Source organism: Elgaria multicarinata, chromosome 6 (genome assembly GCF_023053635.1).
Source record: "Elgaria multicarinata webbii isolate HBS135686 ecotype San Diego chromosome 6, rElgMul1.1.pri, whole genome shotgun sequence".
Classification (NCBI taxonomy): Eukaryota; Metazoa; Chordata; class Lepidosauria; order Squamata; family Anguidae; genus Elgaria; species Elgaria multicarinata.
In genome coordinates, this window is record NC_086176.1 from 8918215 (window position 1) to 8936365 (window position 18151).

At 46.0% G+C, this 18151-nt stretch overlaps 1 protein-coding gene across 2 annotated transcripts; it reads left to right on the forward strand.

The window, feature by feature from the left end:
• Positions 1 to 6654: 6654 nt before the first annotated feature.
• ING4 (inhibitor of growth family member 4) lies at positions 6655 to 16684 on the forward strand. Of its 2 annotated transcripts, none has more exons than XM_063128474.1 (8): positions 6655 to 6721; positions 9117 to 9188; positions 9361 to 9527; positions 10548 to 10662; positions 11185 to 11293; positions 11638 to 11785; positions 13514 to 13575; positions 15939 to 16684. In XM_063128474.1, the coding sequence occupies exons 1-8, from the start codon at positions 6685 to 6687 to the stop codon at positions 15976 to 15978; spliced, it is 750 nt and encodes a 249-aa protein (XP_062984544.1). In that variant the 5' UTR covers positions 6655 to 6684; the 3' UTR covers positions 15979 to 16684. The 2 variants fall into 2 exon arrangements, with proteins under 2 accessions (XP_062984544.1, XP_062984546.1); XM_063128476.1 differs by having other exon boundaries at positions 11188 to 11293.
• The last annotated feature ends 1467 nt before the right edge of the window (positions 16685 to 18151 follow it).

Consider the following 18151-nt stretch of genomic DNA (forward strand, 5'->3'; position numbering starts at 1 on the left):
TCCCCTGCTAAGGGTGTGTGAAGCTGGGCTCCTCCTTGTCTACTCCCTCCTGGGCGGTGGAGAACAGCTGCTGGGGAACGAGGTGAGCTGCAGGGTTTGGCTTGCTTGGGCAGGGAGGGGGCAGGCCTCAACGCAGGGCTCCCCAACCCCCTTTGGGTCACTGGGCACAGCTGGGAGTTTGAAAGTGTTGTGGGTGCTCTCACAACATGGCCACCCTGGTGTTGTTTACTGATCATCAAATGGTTAAAATGGTGGGTGGGGATGGTTACGAAATACTCATTTCCCAGAAGGCAAAGTGGTGAGACTCAAAGAAAACTGCCCCAGAACCTCAGTACAGGTCAGAGGTGGGGTCTAGGTCTAAAACACCAAAACACTTTGAAACCAAATAAAGGAGGTGTTGGAAGGAACCACCTGGCTTTGCAGTTTGCCAGCATCCCATTTGGGTGAAAAAAAATTAAAAATCTTAAGGAATAAAACAAAAATCAGGAGGGAGCCTGGAGGGCCCAAAGAGAGATATCCGTGAACAAATCAGTGCCCTTGGGCTCCATGTTGGAGATACCATCTTTAAAGTGGCAGCCCTTTTCTTGGATTAAAAATGGTTTCTAACATTGGGGGATTTTTCTTCCACCTCTCCAGGCACGGGAAGTGAAGAACAAGATCTGTCACCAGCTCCTGAAAATCCGGGTGTTTAAAGAGTTGCCCGTTGCCATCCAGAGCCTCTCTGGGTGCAAAGGTATCTACTTTTTAAAACTGTTAACCTTGAAATCCACCAGTTACACACTGGTACAGAAGACACATCCTTAGAATTAAAGCATTCTGAGGCCAGGAATCAACTGAACAGAGCTCAAAGTCTTCCAGGTTACCCAAACCCTTCTTCATTTCAGAAGGATAAATTTAGGGTCAAGGGGAGATATTTTGATGTCCTTGCCAGTCTACTAATAGATACAAACCTATCTTCTGCCCATCCCTGCTGTAGTGTGTGTGCACCCAAATATCCTAGTGGTCATGTCTAGATTGGTCAGAAACATGTTTATGCCCCAGATCAGTCCTTTCTTGACCCCATGCGCATGTGCACCACATCAAGAACACTGGGAACCATGGCAGATCAGCTCCCATGGTTCCGAGCCATTGCAGGTGTGCCATGGACATGTGCCAGTATCCAGGGGCCTTGGACCCTGCTGTATCCATCCCAGCCCTCTCCTCCTCCTCCTCCTCCTCCTCCTCCTTTAAGGGCCTAGACATCCAAGCTGGACAATCCAGTTTGAATGAACTTTCTGGTTGTCTATCTGGAAAATGCATCCAGAAGAGTTTGGGTGGATACCCATCCCTGATGAGCTTCTGGCCCAGGTACTCTCCTCTAGCTGTACTTTTTGTATTCTGTAGCTCATTACTCTCCCAAGGCTACACTAGATGAACCACTGGCCATGCCAGCTGGCAAACGCCATTCTTGCCAAGAAAGTCCCTACACCCAAGCCCCAGGTTTGGAAGCAGTAGTTCCCACCTACTTTCGGAGCTTTAATGCTAGCACCAAGCCATAAACCATGTTGCCACTTTTTAATACATCCTATCTAGTGTACTGGTCAGAGAGGTGGACGGTTAAGAGGTTCAACTCCCAAAGGCCCAGGTTCAAATTCCCACTCAGTCACAAAGCTCACTGGTTAGCCTTGGACCAGTTACTATTTCTCAGCCTAACCTAACAGGATTGTTGGGAAGATAAAATGGGTGTGGACAGAACCATGTACACCACTCTGAGCTTCTTGGAGGAAGGGAGGGATAAAAAGGATATCATCTGTTGCTGCTATTACTATTGCTCTGCTGACCTTTCCTTCCTTACCATGTCCTGAATCTCATAGAATTACATCCCCTTTCTCTTCTCTCCCACCCAGGTGATGTGCTGGTGGAGGATCTTGACGTTGCAGAGCTCTAAACCACCTTTTGCCATGCCCTCACCAGAGGAATGAAATAGAGCCTCCAGAAACCAGGGGGACACCACCACATTCCCTGGCACCAGACCAGGAGGACCCTGGGCCATCAGAGGAGACGGCTCCAGTCCTTCCCTGTCAAGAACATCGGCTTGGGTTAATGCTTGGCCTTGTGGCCAGCCCTACATCTAAGACTGCTTCGAGCCTTTGTGGAGGTGGGGGCTTTAGCACAGGAAACCATCCTGTTAAAGAAGCAGATGGCCCAGCTGACAGCTGATATCAATAGGCTCCAGGCTCAGATGCCTGTGCAACTGCCTGTAGCTGCACCTCCCAGGTGGAAGTGCCCTGTAGCAGTTCCTAGAAAACTTGATGGCTCACCTGAGCAGCTCCCTGCTTTCCTGGCACAGTGTGTGTTGTATATGGAATTGCACCCTGAAGACTTCTGAAAGGACAAGACCAGGGTTGCGTTCCTTATCAATCTGCTGATCGGGTCTGCTGCCAAATGGGCAACCCCGTACCTGCTACAGGCCAGTCTGCTCCTCTCTGATTTCAAAGGCTTTCTAACTGAGATGTGCCAGGTCTACAAGGACCCACAGAAGGTCAAAACCATTACGTGTAACATCAGGTGACTTCAAGGAAGGGAAAATCAGTTACTGAACATACAAATGATTTCCGTCTGGTGTCCTGAGACTTGGAAAAGAATGAAGCGGCCTTAACAAACCAATTTCAGGAAGGCCTATCTGATGACATCCTTGATGAACTGGCATGAGTAGGAAGACCATCAGCCCTCCAGGCCTTGATTCACTTATGCCAAAGAGTAGATGGATGGCTAGAAAGCCGGCAGCTTGTGCATCATTAGACCCACACCTGGGAATCCAGGCTTTCAGGAGAAACCTGGCTAAAATTGACTCATGAGGAGAAGGACTGTCAGAGACAAGATGGTCTCTGCTTTTGCTGTGGGACCATGGGGCACCTTGCGGTCACCTGCCCTGCCAAACCTCCATGGCCTGCAGTTCTGAGAGGCACTGCAATAACTCAAAAACTATGCCATTTCCCAGTCTCCACTCCTGCCCTACCTTCTTCCACTGTATACGCTGACAACTAGAGCACATAGGATACTCCCTTACACCAGGTCACTCTGCTTATTCATCTAGTGTGGGATTGTCTACTACTCTGTTGATTGGTAGTGGCTGGCCACAGTGAGAGGTTCATCAGAAGAGCATTTTATCGCACACTCGCTACTGCCCACTTACAGATGACAACGACAACGTCCACCTCCCGCTCCTTCTGCTCGCTTTTCCATAGCAAAATAGACCCCTTTTAATCCATCTTTTTCCCTCCAAGCGGAATTTGCCGCGACCTCCGGCTGTGTGGAGGAAAAGCGGTGCAATAAAACTAGGGTGACCATATGAAAAGGAGGACAGGGCTCCTGTATCTAACAGTTGCATAAGAAAGGGAATTTCAGAAGGTGTCATTTGTATATATGGAGAACCTGGTGAAATTCCCTCTTCATCATCACAGTTAAAGCAGCAGGAGCTATACTAGAGTGACCATTTTAAAAGAGGGCAGGGCACCTGCAGCTTTAACTTGTGATGAAGAGGAAATTTCACCAGGTTCTCCATATACTGTATACAAATGACACCTGCAGAAATTCCCTTTTCAATACAACTGTTAAAGATACAGGAGCTTGGTCCTCATTTTCATATGGTCACCCTAGATAAAATGGCCCTTGAATGGGCCACGTGGTCTTTGTTTACTTCCTCTTTCCTGGCTGGGAAGAATGAGGAAGTCCAGAGCAGCGATGGTAAGCAAACGCAATTTCCCCCCCATGTGATGACACCGTTGAGAGTCTTTCGCAGCTGCTGCTACCCCACTTTTGACTATCTTTTAAAATACTCTGACAAAGCATTCACCTGTAAGAGTCATTCCATAAAGATTCCCTGGGTGCACTGATGTTAAAACGCAACCCAAAATTTCTGCAATAGCAGGAAGGTGAGAGGGGGCTTTGCAATGGCTGCTCCCAGGCTCCCCACCATGGGAAATGCCCTCTTTGTTGTTCTTCTGCCAACAGGCAAAAATGCCTTTATTCAGACAAACGTTTGGCTTTTAAGTTGAAGGAAAGGAAAGGAAGCTCTCGTGCAAGCACTTGAGTCATTGCTGACTCCTAGAGGGCCGCCTGCGTCTGCTGACGTTTTCTCGGCAGACTTTGTAGGGGGGTGGTTTGCCGTTGCCTTCCCCAGTCGCGGTTACCTTTCCCCCAGCTAGCTGGGTACTAATTTTACAATTTAAAACAACAACAAAAGAAACCACCAACATTAGTAACAAAGAAATTATTTATGTCTCCGCTAGTCCTCCCCAGTGTCAAGTGGACATAAAGCTCCCATTCCCATAGAAAGAAATGAGAAAAAAAGTGGGGGAACAAGATTCAATGAATATACATGAAATGTAATCAAGACTCACTTTCTGAGCTATAGCTATCACTATTGGTTTCAGTCTCTGCCTCAGTGGCAGTGCTGCCCCCTAGAGGCAGAAGTGCATCTTGCTCTTGCATTTGAGGGTTGTAGTCTCAATTTGCAACCTAGGACTTGCTTGTCCTCCCTGCACAGAAATTGTAATAATCTAATACTGTACATAGTTTTTAGAAATCATTTGGAGAAGTAAATATCTGAACACCTTGTCTTAAACATTTTATTCATCATGCTAAAATAAAACATCCCGTAATCCATTTTTCTTTGTTTTTTTCAATTTTTCCAAATTTTCAGAAAGAAAAACAAAAAAAGTCTTCGAGGGGGGGGGGGGAAGGACGGACAAAAACGTTTTTTTCCTGAATTTTTCCAGTTTTTTTCCAGGCCTTCTCATCTCTAGGGAAGTATTATTTCTCAACACACACACACACACATATATATATATATGGCTTTCTGCACAGTCCCACAATTAGTTCTTAGAAGTACATGATTGCCTCCCTTCGTTCTCAACAATGCCCCTGCTTTCTGAATAGGGAACAAAATTTCATAGAATCATAGAATAGCAGAGTTGGAAGGGGCCTAAAAGGCCATCGAGTCCAACCCCCTGCTCAATGCAGGAATCCACCCTAAAGCATCCCTGACAGATGGTTGTCCAGCTGCCTCTTGAAGGCCTCTAGTGTGGGAGAGCCCACAACCTCCCTAGGTAACTGGTTCCAATGTCGTACTGCTCTAACAGTCAGGAAGTTTTTCCTGATGTCCAGCTGGAATGTGGCTTCCTTTAACTTGAGCCCGTTATTCCGTGTCCTGCACTCTGGGAGGATCGATAAGAGATCCTGGCCCTCCTGTGTGTGACAACCTTTTAAGTATTTGAAGAGTGCTCTCATGTCTCCCCTCAATCTTCTCTTCTCCAGGCTAAACATGCCTAGTTCTTTCAGTCTCTCTTCATAGGGCTTTGTTTCCAGACCCCTGATCATCCTGGTTGCCCTCCTCTGAACACGCTCCAGCTTGTCTGCGTCCTTCTTGAATTGTGGAGCCCAGAACTGGACGCAATACTCTAGATGAGGCCTAACCAGGGCCGAATAGAGAGGAACCAGTACCTCCTGCGATTTGGAAGCTATACTTCTATTAATTTTAGGGCGGCCGACTTTGGAACAGGCACAGAGTTCTCCTTAATTTCTTTTCTTTTTTCTCACTCTTCCCTCCCCATCCCCTTTTCCTTGTGTGTTATGTCTTTTTTTTTTAGAATGTAAGCCTGAGGTTAGGGATTGTCTTCTTTATTGATAAATTGTAAGCCACTCTGAGAGCCTTTTGGCTGAGGTGCGGGATAAAAAATACTCTAAAATAAATAAATACTTCCGAAGGAGGCTTTTTCTTCAACGAATGTCTTGTACAAGCCAGGGAAGTTAGAAAACATTGACACTGCACACACTTTCTTGTTTTTATTTATTTATTTATTACTTATTAATTACATTTCTATACTGCCCAATAGCCGGAGCTCTCTGGGCGGTTCACAAAAATTAAAACCATTCAAAGTATAAAACAACAGTATACGAGAGAGAAAGAGCGCCTTCTCCCTTACCAACCTGCCCAGCCACTGAGGTCATCCAAGGGCCTGTTCCTGGTGGTTCCACATAGATCCATCCTCCGATTGGAGTCCACCAGGGGAAGAGCCTTCAGCATGGTGGCTCCCCTCCTATGGAACTCCCTGCCTCTGGAGGTCAGGCAGGCTCCGACCTTGTACTCCTTTCGGCGCCTCCTGGAAACATCTTTATTCCAAGAAGCCTTTCCTTAATACGCAGCCTTAAATCTGTTGTTTGCTTCTTTTAAATTTTGTTTTAACTGTTTCATTCTGTTTTTATTTTTCATTTTATCTCATACTCCGAAATTTTTCAATTGGGAGCGGTATATAAAATATTCTAAATAAATAAATAAATAGAAATATAAAACCATAATATAAAATAACAATATAAAAGCTCAACCAGATCAAAACAGCAGCAATGCAAAATTACAGATTTAAAACACCGAGTTAAAATTTATTTATAGGCTGTTAAAAAACATCTGTCTCTTGCGGCAGCTGACCAAGCAGAGGCCATCGGGACTCCTCTTCTTCAGCCGCTCCTTCGCATCGCTCAGCGTCTCCGCGCGTTCCCACGACCCCGGGCGGAAGTGATTCGGAACGAGGGCGAAAGGGCCGCTGACGGAAACCGGAAGTTGCGCTTACTAAGGGCGGAAGTGATGCCGGGGGTGGGCGGGGCGGAGAGGGGGAAAGGAGCCTGTCCGCTTGGCTGCAACCCAAGATGGCGGCGGGGATGTACCTGGAACACTATTTAGACAGTAAGAGCGGGCGCGGGGCCAGGCCGGGCCGAGGCGGCGCCTCAAGGGAAGCGCCGAAAGCCAGCCGTCGCCCCCTCTACGGCGCCGTTGCGGGGGCGGGCGAGGAGCGAAGGGCGCACGTTGCCCTCGGATGGGCCAATTCACACGTTACAGGGCAACACGTCTGGGCTTGACCCGATTGTCCCCCTTTAAAGCGCTGCAGCTCACCAAGGCTCTGTGTTGTGCCTGGGTTTGCAAACCCCTGAGTGTCACCATTCCCACCTTTTTTTTCCTTTTACGTGTACAGTTAATATATTAAGGATTGTGCCATAAAAAGCTTGCAATGTGTTACATGGTACATTTCCCTCTAGTAATGTATGTCGTTTGTTTAGTTTTAGGTATCACATTTAACCCCTTTTCTTTCTTTCTTTCTTTTTTTTGGGGGGGGGGCGGGGAGTATTGTGTTGTGGAAAGAGAGGACTTTGGTAGAGTATTCTAAACCTCCTCATCTCTCATTCTCTCTTACTGTCAATGATGTTACACTAGGGTGACCCTATGAAAAGGAGGACTGGGCTCCTGTATCTTTAACAGTTGCATAGAAAAGGGAATTTCAGCAGGTGTCATTTGTATATATGGGGAACCTGGTGAAATTTCCTCTTTGTCACCACAGTTAAAGCTGCCCTCTTTTAAATCTGGTCACTCTAGTATAGCTCCTGCAGCTTTAACTGGGGTGATGAAGAGGGAATTTCACCGGGTTCCCCATATATACAAATGACACCTGCTGAAATTTCCTTTTCTATGCAACTGTTAAAGATACAGGAGCCCAGTCCTCCTTTTCATAGGGTCACCCTATGTTACACTTACTCCAGTCAAGGAAGCTCGTAGCCTTGGCTTTATATTTGACTCCTCGCTCTCCTTTATTCCTCATATTGAGGCAGTAGCTAAATCCTGTCGTTTTTTTCCCCTGTATAATATTGCCAGGATTCGATCATTTTTGTCTGTCTCTTGTGCCAAGACTCTTGTTCATGCATTGGTTATTTCTCGGTTGGACTACTGCAACCTTCTTCTCACTGGCCTTCCTTCTTCTCACATCAGTTCGTGGGTTTCTGTTCACCACTCTGCTGCTAAGATCATCTTCTTGGCTCGCCGCTCTGACCATGTTACTCCACTTCTGAAATCTCTTCATTGGCTTCCAATTCACCTCAGAGTCCAATATAAACTTCTCCTGTTGACCCACAAAGCTTATCACCGTCTAGCTCCTTCCTCTCTTTCCTCTCTCATCTCACACTATTTCCCCACTCGTGCTCTTCGCTCCTCTGATGCCATGTTTCTCACCTGCCCAAGGGTCTCTACTTCCCTTGCTCGGCTTCGTCCATTTTCTTCCGCTGCCCCTTACACCTGGAACACTCTTCTAGAACATTTGCAAACTACAAGTTCAATTGCAGTTTTTAAAGCTCAGCTAAAAACTTTTCTTTTTTGTAAAGCTTTTAAAACTTGATTTTAATCTTACTTTTATACTGTTAGTTTTACTCTACCCTGTGCCTGTTTGGTGCATTCTCTTCCCCTTCTTATTGTTTTATTATGATTCTATTAGAATGTAAGCCTATGCGGCAGGGTTTTGCTATTTTATTGTTTTACTCTGTACAGCACCATGTACACTGATGGTGCTATATAAATAAATAATAATACTGCCTTTGATAAAATGTACATCTTAAAATCGTGCTTTTTGAGGAGTATCAAAGTGTTTGCAAAACTCTCCTCAGAAGTTTGGCTCAGCTCTAGTTAAAATATTGCAGTACACTCCAGTGCTGGTGTGCAAACATACCGTATTTCTTCGATGCTAAGACACACTTTTTTCCCCATATAAACTTCTCTAAAAACGGGGTGCGTCTTAGAATCGCGGGGGCAATTATTATTTGTAGAATCAAAGCTTTTTTTCCCTGTTGGTGGTACTGAAATTAATGTGCGTCTTACAATCGATGGCATCTTACAATCGGAGAAATATGGTAACAACTTTAAAAACCAAACCCACTATATCGAATATGTCTGTCTGTATGTGTACAAGCATGACAAAAGGGCGTGGGAAGCAGGCATCTGCATGCATTAAGTGAACACTACATATGTTATAGGTTTTTTAGGTGTATGTCTAATGTAGTATAATTCAATTAGTCAAGAGACCCAGGATTGGCTGGAGTTCCTTATAGAGTATATGCTTGGTGGGGGGAAATGGATTTGCTATCATTAAATGTGTGGACATAGTAGTTGAATTTAAATGGTGCGAAATTATCTGTTCCGTGTGTTATAAGTTGACCATACAGTAAAAAGTGTGAATGGTGGTGCAGGAAAGAAGATAGCATGTACAAGATTGCAGCTGGCTGGTTATCTTCTCTGTCTTGCATTCTCCCTATTTCTCCAGGCATTGAGAATTTGCCATTTGAACTGCAGAGAAACTTCCAGCTTATGCGAGACCTTGACCAGCGAACAGAAGGTGAGTTGGAGGTAGAACCAGGAGCAAAGCTTCAGCTGATTCAGATTGACTGTTCTTGACTTGCCGCACTTTGACAAACAATACACCTGCTTTTCATGTCCCTTTCTGCTAGACTCTGGTATCATCCCAGAGTAGTCTGCATTAGAACACTTTGCCCTATCTTTTGTTTCAGATCTTAAATCAGAGATTGATAAATTGGCCACTGAGTACATCAGCAATGCACGGACGCTGTCTTCAGAGGAGAAACTGGGGCTTCTCAAGCAAATCCAAGAAGCCTATGGGAAGTGCAAGGAGTTTGGGGATGACAAAGTGCAACTGGCTATGCAGACGTACGAGATGGTATGAGACACAGCAAGGAGGGATCCAGGGACCTGATGGGATGAGATGGGATGGCTGGTCTTTCTATTTGTGGAAAAATAAGTTTAAAAATTCATAGAATCATAGAAAAGCAGAGTTGGAAGGGCCCTACAAGGCCATTGAGTCCAACCCCCTGCTCAATGCAGGAATCCACCCTAAAGCATCCCTGACAGATGGCTGCCCAGCTGCCTCTTGAAGGCCTCTAGTGTGGGAGAGCCCACAACCTCCCTAGGTAACTGGTTCCACTGTCGTACTGCTCTAACAGTCAGGAAGATTTTCCTGATGTCCAGCAGGAATCTGGCTTCCTTTAACTTGAGCCCGTTATTCCGTGTCCTGCACTCTGGGAAGATCGAGAAGAGATCCTGGCCCTCCTGTGTGACAACCTTTTAAGTATTTGAAGAGTGCTCTCATGTCTCCCCTCAATCTTCTCTTCTCCAGGCTAAACATGCCCAGTTCTTTCAGTCTCTCTTCATAGGGCTTTGTTTCCAGACTCCTGATCATCCTGGTTGCCCTCCTCTGAATACGCTCCAGCTTGTCTGCGTCCTTCTTGAATTGTGGAGCCCAGAACTGGACGCAATACTCTAGATGAGGCCTAAGCAGGGCCGAATAGAGAGGAACCAGTACCTCATGTGATTTGGAAGCTATACTTCTATTAATGCAGCCCAAAATAGCATTTGCCTTTCTTGCAGCCATATCGCACTGTTGGCTCATATTCCGCTTGTGATCTACAACAATTCCAAGATCCTTCTCGTTTGTAGTATTGCTGAGCCAAGTATCCCCCATCTTGTAACTCTGCATTTGGTTTCTATTTCCTAAATGTAGAACTTGGCAATTCCTTTCTAAATCTTTGACTTATGTGAAAAGCCTTCACCCTTGGTCTAGCTGAGCTCTTCCTGTGCTGGTCGGGATAGGGATTTTCTTTGCTCTTGTAGAGGCCTCAGACTAAGATGGCTTGGGACATCTTATCACAAATAATGTTCCTACCTTCTGTTGTGTCTGCAGGTAGATAAGCATATTCGGCGGCTGGACACAGATCTTGCCCGCTTTGAAGCTGACCTGAAAGAAAAACAGATTGAGTCAAGCGATTATGACAGCTCATCTAGCAAAGGCAAAAAGAGTGAGTCTTGGTTTTTACAGAGATGCATGGGCCCGGGAGGGACTGGAGAGAGGAGTAGAAGATGTCCACCAACAGTGACAGTAGGAAAGCCTTTCCCATCTGGGCTCCCTCCGCATGTGCTGGACTACAAGTCCAGCTGCATTATATTATCCTTATGAGAGCCTGATCAGTAAAGTTGCCTCTAAGCTCCAAATTGATGGGAACCAATAGAGTCCTTGACTTAAAGATTTGAGATCTATACTATGGTTTCACTATCAGCTGTCAACCATGAACAACCCAGAAAGAGAACCTGTGGGTGGTTGTTGGGTTGTGAACTCTGGGTTGTTCATGATTAATAATCCGTAGTTAAGCCATAGTTCAGGGTTTGCACTTAATGACAGCCCACGAGTCAACAATAGCCCAAAATTCAAGGACAACCCGTATTCAACTGGTATTCTGTGTTGTCATTATGTGTGAAGTAGGTCTGTAAGTCCTATAGGCAGGTATTTTATTTGCTGTCCTCTTTCTGGGTTGTGCACATAGAAGGCCGAGCTCAAAAAGAGAAGAAAGCGGCTCGTGCTCGTTCCAAGGGGAAAAACTCTGATGAGGAATCACCAAAGACAGCCCAAAAGAAGCTAAAATTAGTCCGCACGTGAGTAATTGTGAAGTGGCAAACCTAAGCCACTAGTCCATGTTAGTAAATGTAGCCTGATCTCTCCTAAGACCAAATCTAGTCATTTTAGTCCATCCAGCACATGGTTATTGTTGTGAACTCTGGCAGACCTGGGAGGTCACGTTTCCTAGTAGGGAGGGTTGTGAAAAGTGCCAGACTGGGAAGTTCTTTATGGCTAGGAGAGGTCAAGGTAGGTGATCCTGGAGTGAGGTGGGATGGAGGGAAGAGTTTTCAACCACTGGGATTTCTCTCGGGTGTGTGTGTGTGTCTGAGAGACGCCTTTGTTGGCGGTGATCATACTAACTCTGTTTTCCCCCTTGAAGGAGCACAGAATACGGGATGCCATCGGTTACCTTTGGAAATGTGCACCCCTCTGATGTGCTGGACATGCCTGTGGATCCCAATGAACCCACCTACTGCCTCTGCCACCAGGTCTCCTATGGGGAGATGATTGGTTGTGACAACCCTGATGTAAGAGACTGTGCTGGAGATAGAGGGTGGGGAATGAGGGGGGGCTGTTCAAAAAGGCTTAGCAAATGTGTTTTCTCTTAATTTGGGCAATGTAAACAGTGGCTAATGTGAGAATTTAGAGGGCTTTACTAAGGGTTCTTAGAAATCAAGGTTCTAACATTTGAAGCTTTTTATTGTGACCTTAATGCAAATTGACCACATAATATATTAAAACATACGTGGCTGGATCCAGGGTACGCCTTCCATGGACAGAATTTTGCATCAAAATGGCTGCCTGTGGGTCGTGGTGTCCGTGGCACCTGCTGCTGTTGCAGTAAAAATTGGGATATGTCGCAAGTGGCAGAAAGAGAAGTCAAGAACAGGATTTGGGATCTGAGCCCTGTCCTGTCTCCAATGAACCCAACATCTCAGTCTGCCATTTTGCCTTCTGGCCCACTTCCATCTATCCAAATACCCTCCCATTATCTCCGACTTTAGGATTTATTTTTGCATGCTGTTTATTGGATCTTCATCTACGAAGCCTTTTGTTTTGTTAAGTTCATTTGAAAAACACTTCCTAAAGATGATTTGTGTTAGGTAAGATTTGTGGAAGTGGCTAGGTTTGGTGCACCCCTTATTGCAGGGGTCGGGAACCTTTTTGGGTCCACAGGGACATTTGCCCTTTTCTGCCGAGACCCTGGGAGCATTTGTCCTTTTTTCCCAGCACTCACCTGCTGCCACGCTACTTCCCCCACCTGCCGCTGCCCACCACTTCTCCCCCACGCCACTCGCTCGCTCATGCACCCATCCACCTACTAACTGTGACCGCTACTGCTTCTGCTGAACGTGCTGCTGCTGTTTCTGTTCACCTGAGAGCGAGGAAGCAGGAATTCAGCAAACTGGAAGATAAGTCTGCAGACTTCCTGCTTCTTGCTGCATAGGTGAGCATCCAGTAAGCAGCGGTGGGGAGGGAAGGACGATGGGGGTGGCGGAGGGGTCCTGGTGGGTACCACTTGCCCACCCCTGCCTTAGAGCCTTGATTCACTAGCCTGCATTCCCGGGAAGCCCCCCGCTTCCCCAATGTTCACTGTGTCTGCACAGGACTGTTCAGTTCTTTATTAGAACACAGATGCTGCATTCATAGAATCATAGAACAGTAGAGTTGGAAGGGACCTATAAGGCCATTGAGTCCAACGCCCTGCTCAATGCAGGAACCCAGCCTAAAGCATCCCTGACAGATGGTTGTCCAGCTGTCTCTTGAATTCCTCTAGTGTGGGAGAGCCCACAACTTCCCTAGGTAACTGGTTCCATTGTTGTACTGCTCTAACAGTCGGGAAGTTTTTCCTGATGTCCAGCCGGAATCTGGCTTCCTGTAACTTGAGCCTATTATTCCGTGTCCTGCACTCTGGGAGGATCAAGAAGAGATCCTGGCACTCCTCTGTGTGACAACCTTTTACGTATTTGAAGAGTGCTATCATGTCTTCTGTTTGTTTATATATACTTAATAAAAAATGAAGTCTGTATGTAAGGGAGACCGTGCAAGATAGCTGCAGAGTGCAGAGGGGTGAAGCCTCGTGAAGATAGGTGACTGGATAGAAACTTTTGGAGGAGTTAAGAGCGGGACACTAGAGAGGCCAGAAACCTTACAGTGGGGTAAAAATTACGTAGTGAGCCTATACAAGGGGTAATGATGGCAAATTGCCAGGGAGATGCTGACTTGTATTTCTGTGCTCTTATACCCTTCACCAGTGCTCCATTGAGTGGTTCCATTTTGCTTGTGTGGGTTTGACGACAAAACCAAGAGGAAAATGGTGAGTGACGCTCTATAGTCCCTTGTAGATTTCTTTGCTCAGCCCACTGTTTTGTGGGAGACTTGAGACACTGAAATTTTTGGACACTGGTGATGCAAAATCTTGATTTGGAATAGCTGTTAAGTCAGGGGTGGGAAACATATGGACTGCATGTGGACCCTGTCTGGCCCTTGCCAAGACAGCCTCTGAAATCCCAGCACTTACCAGCTGTTTGGTGGACTTCTGGGAACTCCATTCTGCTGGGAAACAAGCTGCAATGCTCCCTGGGTGCCTTTGCTTCCTGGAAGAATTGCTGAGATTTCAGTGGTGGCCACTTCCAGCAGTGCGAAGTGGCCACCACTGTAAAGTTCTGGGTAGTGGTGGTGGCAATGTGCCACCCCCCCCCAAAGCTCTGGACATTGCCCGCTCCTGCTTTAACTAGTCTTTAGAAAGGACTATCAAAATACACAGGTGCATGACCTTCTCTTGTGAGCTTTGCTGTGGTGTTCAGACCATTATAGGTTTTGCTCTCACAACGTTTTCCCAAGGTGCTGCAGCTGACCTTTCCTCCTCAGAGTAAGTGGCAGCCATTCACTTATGTGGGGGGAAGTGAAGGGGTGCATTTGGTGACACAATTGGGTGTGTACGTGTTTGGCATGGCCATTGAGAACCGTTCCTGTTCTTATCTGTGTTGCCACTCCGCTTTCATCTGTATAGCCTCCGGTAGGTAATGTGGTGCCTGTGGGCACCTATGCACCCCAGACACTTTCCTTGGTGCCCACCAAGGTATCCTACCCCATACAGGTTTTGGTTTTTTTAATTTACATGTTTTCTTACCAGCAGCTGGGATTGCTGTGAAATAAATTTCTGTTAGTATTAAAAACTGTGGGTTCAATGGAGTTGTTTAGTTTGTTGGGACTCAGACTCCACCTCTGCTTTGTACTCAGTCTTTTGGACAAATTGCTTGTCCTTTGCTCCACTTCCCATGGCAGCCATTTTGTGGTGGTGCCCAGGAGTACCCCAAATTGCCAAATGTGCCCACGGCCCTAAAAGGTTGCTTACACCTGGTATTGCCCCATTACAGGATCTGTTTTTTTGCTTCACGCTGGAGTTTGACACTCTAGCCAAGTTCAGACAATCAAATCTTGTCTTAATAAGCCAGGGAAGAGCTACAATTAACCATAGCTTTGCTTTACATCTATACTGGGAAATTATTAATGGCTTCCAAACAAGTGGGATTTATAGAAACTAACTTTAAACCAGGACTTCATATTTGGGCTTGTTTAGAAGCCATGAACCACACTTTCCTGGGTTAGGATGTGCAGTATATTGTCAGGGCTTTAGAAGTTTGTATGGCTGCAGCTACGCAGTGAATGTTGGAATCCCACTTTCTGGTGCCATACTTGGTGACTTTTTCAGACTCCTGAGAGTCTGTTTCCCTTCCTTAGGAAGGCAAGTGGAGAGGATATTTTTGGGCCTTTCCAGCTACACACGGGCTTAAATGATGACAGTGTATTTCTTGCAAAGGCCCAGAGAGGGTTTGTTTTGCTAGGCAGAGGCCTTATTCTCGTCCCCTAGCTTTATTTTCCTTTGCAGATAAGCCTTTTGCTTCCAAATGCTCCATGCAACAAATTCTTCTGCTACAAATTCTAAAGAAGTCTCACAAATGTTTAAGAAGACACCTATTTGAAGGCAACATGAAGTTTAAATGAAGTCAAGCGGAGTTATTTCAATACCCAAGGTGGAGCAGCTGTACAAAAGCATAGTCGGTGGATAACGCTCCATTGGTCAGACATGACTGTCTCCTACTATTAGTGGCACCCAAAATATGAATTGCTGTCTCACCTTGGTTCATGCTTAGGCCATTTTTTGCATATTTATTTATTTATTACATTTATATACTGCTCCACAGCCAAAGCTCTCTGGGTGGTTCACAAAAGCTAAAAACAGTAAACATTAAAAGTATACAAAATTTAAAAACCACCAGAGACATAAAAACAACAGTATAAAAACAGCAGCATCCGTTTAAAACAACAGTTCTGGGGTCCATTAAAAACAAACTTAGCGTTGTTAAATGCTGTTAAAATGCCTGGGAGAAGAGAAAAGACTTGACCTGGCGCCTGAAAGATAACAATGTTGGCGCCAGGCGAGCCTCATCGGGGAGATCATTCCACAGTCGGGGGCCACCACCGAAAAGGCCCTCTCTCTTGTTGCCATCCTCCGAGCATATAAATGTGCTCTGTTTGCAGCATATGCTCAAGTTATATTTCTTGGTTTTCTATTAGCAGAACTGAGTATTTCTTAATATATAATTCTGGATGCCTTTTTTTTCCAAGTAGTGTTTATCTTCGTATCACTGCTTTGTCTTGTCTTCCTGATAACAGGTTCTGCCCTCGCTGCTCCCAGGAGAGGAAGAAGAAATAAAACATGCGGCTTCTGAGGTCCAGATGCTGTTGCCAGAACACCGAACCCTGTTCCTGGGCTTCAGTACTCCTCTCCCAGTTCCTGGGACCTCATAGTTAGGGGGTCTCACTCTGGGTGTGCAGAGCTACCTGTGAATGGTTTGTATCCATATGATGGTTCCCGTGTGTACTGAAACACTCACTGCTTGCCGTTGAGAGGGAAAGGGAGCAAGCCCTCTTCTTCCCTACAGACCTTGACTCTCCATAGGTTTCAAAGCCTGTATCAGCTTAAAGAAACCCAGACTTATTGGTGAGAGAAGGAATGATATCTGAATAACTTATAGAAGAAACAAAATCTGCCCTCCAGATTTCCTAGTTTGTATCGCAGAAGAGGGGCAATCGGGCCAGCCGTTTGTCCAGTAAGTGATTTCAGAAGATTGGCTTTTTATTCCTTCTCTTCCCTCACAACATTCCATTTTTCAAAGGGAGAGGAACCCTTTAGAGCCAGCTGGAATGTGCCTCATTTTCCTCAAGGGTGTGTGTGTGGGGGGGGGGGGGGAGCCCTCTGCAAGGTGAGATTTCCCCTCTGCCTGCTGAAAGAAGTGTGTTCATGGATTTTGTAACAGAGGCAAGCCAGGCTCCATTCCTCTCTTGGTGGTGCTTGTTTTGGGGGGGGGGGGAAACCCCACGTTGTAAAATATGGCATTAAATAAAGTCAATTCAACAAACTTTGGAGTGATTTCACTTTTGAGTAGGAGGTGGGATTAACTGGTTGGCAGCCAATTCTAGGTGTGGCGTTTCAGAACTTCAGTTTGTCATTAAGTATCCATAGGTAATATGTACGTTGATTTATTTCTGTGAATATGTCTGTTCACTTGCCTGACACCATGTGGGAAAGCTACCAGAATAAGAGTCCGGGTGGAGGGGGTGGGGAGGGCAAAGGGGACAGTGGGAGGGGAAAGTGTGTAGTTAGGGGGAAATGAATGGGTTAGGAAGGATGGAGTGTTGGGCAATACGAAACTAGAGCTTATGTAGCAGGAGGGACCTGGGTAATTTTGGGAACTCCCAACATTGAAAATAAGCTCTGTAAATTTTACGTTTAGTTACTTTAAAATGTTCTATACAGTCTATCCTTGATTCCTGGCTGGTGTGCAGCATGTTAAAACAAAATACAACAAAGTAAAAATATAAGAAACCGCATAAAACGATTGTAGTCAGGCTTTGCAAAAGTATTTAAAAGTCCTGGGAGAATAAGAAAAAGCCTTTGCGTAATGCTTAAAAGATTGGGGCGGAACCCAGCAGGGCTCTTATGCCTCTGCCCCACCGATTCCTTTCCACAAGTGGGACCCACTGCTTGTGGAAGGAAGATTTAGCACTTCCCAGCCACTGAAAACAAGTGAAAACATTCTGTTCTGGAACAGGGCAGGTCGGTGGGGCTCACATAAGAGAGCTCCACCAACCTGCCCCAAGTGTGCAACAAGCATTTCCACTCATTTCAGGGCTTCACTTGGGAATGGCTAAATTGCTGTTATGCAAGCGCTGGGTCCCACTGGTGCAGTGGATTCTGCGAGACTCACCAATTGCGCAACAATCAGCAGGGTGCAAGGGAATTGGAGGTGTAAGTGTCCCATTGGGTTCTGCCCAAGGCAAACACCAGGTGAACTTCACAGGGGGAGGAAATTCTAACGACAGCTTCACAGGTCAAAAGTCCTCTCCTTAGTTATCAATCCACCTTGCCCCTGAAGGCAGGGCACTCAAAAGGGGAGAACATTGGCAGAAAGGAAGCCAGATTCCAGCAGGACATCAGAAAAAACTTCCTGACTGTTAGAACAGTACGACAATGGAACCAGTTGAGGTTGTGGGCTCTCCCACACTAGAGGCCTTCAAGAGGCAGCTGGACAACATCTGTCAGGGATGCTTTAGGGTGGATTCCTGCATTGAGCAGGGGGTTGGACTCGATGGCCTTGTAGGCCCCTTCCAACTCTGCTATTCTTTGATTCTATGACCATAGCGTATTGCCAGACTGAAAGGAGAGCAGCTGTTTCTTGAGACAGCTGGGTCCTAAGCTTTGCAGGACTTTATAGGGAGCCACCATCACCTTGAATTTGGTTTAGAGACAGATTGGCAACCACTGGAGCTCTTTCCTACATATGCAGTGAGTAACTGGAATTTAAATGGAATTGATGACAACGGTG